The sequence below is a fragment of the Physcomitrium patens genome, chromosome 17 (assembly GCF_059467195.1).
Source record: "Physcomitrium patens ecotype Gransden chromosome 17, ASM5946719v1, whole genome shotgun sequence".
In the NCBI taxonomy this organism is placed as follows: Eukaryota; Viridiplantae; Streptophyta; class Bryopsida; order Funariales; family Funariaceae; genus Physcomitrium; species Physcomitrium patens.
The window spans coordinates 4569608-4571098 of record NC_143426.1 but is presented as its reverse complement, the minus strand read 5'-3'; the positions used below and the strand labels follow the sequence as shown (position 1 = coordinate 4571098).

The following is a 1491-nucleotide window of genomic DNA, read 5'->3' as shown; positions in this document are numbered from 1 at the left end:
TTTTTTGTTGGAAAGATTTTATTTATTGCAATAGCATCATGAACATCGACATTTCTCAGAATACTCTCAGGAAATCTTAATTCTGAAAAATTATTTCTGTTTTCAGCTAGAATACAAAGCTCCATCACCAATTTCAGCTCTTCCTCGACATCCACCTTCAACAATGCCCACCATCACGGTCCATCAGATCGACAGGATCGACAGGATCCACAGGACCGACAATCAACTACAGCATACTCCGAGCAATTCTGCAGGTCAAGGTTATGTTCCTTTCAGCACTGGGCGCACGCATAAGACGCATTGCACATCACTTGGCTCTCTCCTGGACTTCTCCAGCCGGTGCATCCGGTGTAGAGAGATCACCAAATCACGGCCATCGTCTGATCCTCTCACCTGAGCTTCGAAAAGTGGCTGAATGGCCCGGTACACATTGAGAGCTTTATCCCCGTACAGAATCATCACCATGGCGGGATGTCAAGTGTTCTTCTCCGACTTTCCTGCAGGCCGCATCATCATCAGTCAGGCGTCTCCATGGGTCGAAATGCAAGCTTACGAGCAGCGATGGGACTTTGTCCTGCCTTACACCGCGAAAGGCTCAAGCACTTTTCCACAGTGGACGACGTGTTACGCAACTCGGAGCACTCCAAGTGCAAGCATCTCTACTCAGCGGAAGAAGCAGAGCATGTATGTTACGTGCCGAACCTGGAACAGCAACCAACAGCCTCGGCTAGCCATGATCGGGTCTACCAGAGGTGGAGAGACCGATACACCAGGCCCTGCGAAAGACCACAGAAGAGAAAGAGGCGGAGGACGTGATACCCACCTTTGGAGAACGGATTGGCAGTGGTGCAGAAAAAAAGCGAAGTCTGTCTTGCGCACAATGGGTAACGAGTGGGTGAAACGTGATTGAATAAGCCGGACAGCCGGGTCGGGTTTAAGAGGTCGTGTACAGTGCCATCCGGAACGGACGCGAGAAACGACCCCGCAAGACTGGATACTCGTCTCGAAGGCTTCATCCTGGTGAGCAGCAGATGAGCAACCAGGGTGAGAATGTGGGTGTGTCGTGCTCATTGTCAGATCGTTGCGGCGTGAGCTTCCAGGTCGACTGGTCAATGCGATGGTGCACAAGATGCGATGACGCTGCCCCACCGATCCGACAAGGGCAGCCGTTTTAATACGTGAAGCTTCAGAACGTGATTCCTCCGTGTACGAAACCATCTCAGGATCTTGCATGTTTTGACCAAATTCTTCAGTTCATGTGTTCACTAAAGTCTTCAACTTTTGTTGTTTTACCATGCAAAAATTCTAAAGTTGTGTGTAAATTGACATTGTGCATGGAGTAAAAATGTTTTGGATACATATAAAAAGTTATCAAAGGTATAGGACGTTATCAAATATCAAATTAAACATTTGACAACAAATTAGTTTTGGTGTAAAACAATTAAATATCACCTTTTGGTTAATTTATTGTCTATTTTTTATATGGTTGGA

At 46.9% G+C, this 1491-nt stretch overlaps 1 protein-coding gene across 2 annotated transcripts; it reads right to left on the bottom strand.

Moving 5' to 3' along the window:
* On the bottom strand, positions 1-1279 carry LOC112294337 (uncharacterized). 2 transcript variants are annotated; one of them, XR_016498136.1, is made up of 3 exons: positions 703-1279; positions 394-497; positions 1-155 (listed from the first exon to the last, which is right to left on the bottom strand). XR_016498136.1 is itself a non-coding variant. In XM_090244099.1 (2 exons), exons 1-2 carry the CDS (start codon positions 1231-1233, stop codon positions 459-461), a joined length of 570 nt encoding a protein of 189 aa, XP_090100225.1. In that variant the 5' UTR covers positions 1234-1278; the 3' UTR covers positions 1-458. The 2 variants fall into 2 exon arrangements, 1 of the variants encoding a protein (XP_090100225.1); XM_090244099.1 differs by having other exon boundaries at positions 1-497; positions 703-1278.
* Positions 1280-1491: the final 212 nt, after the last annotated feature.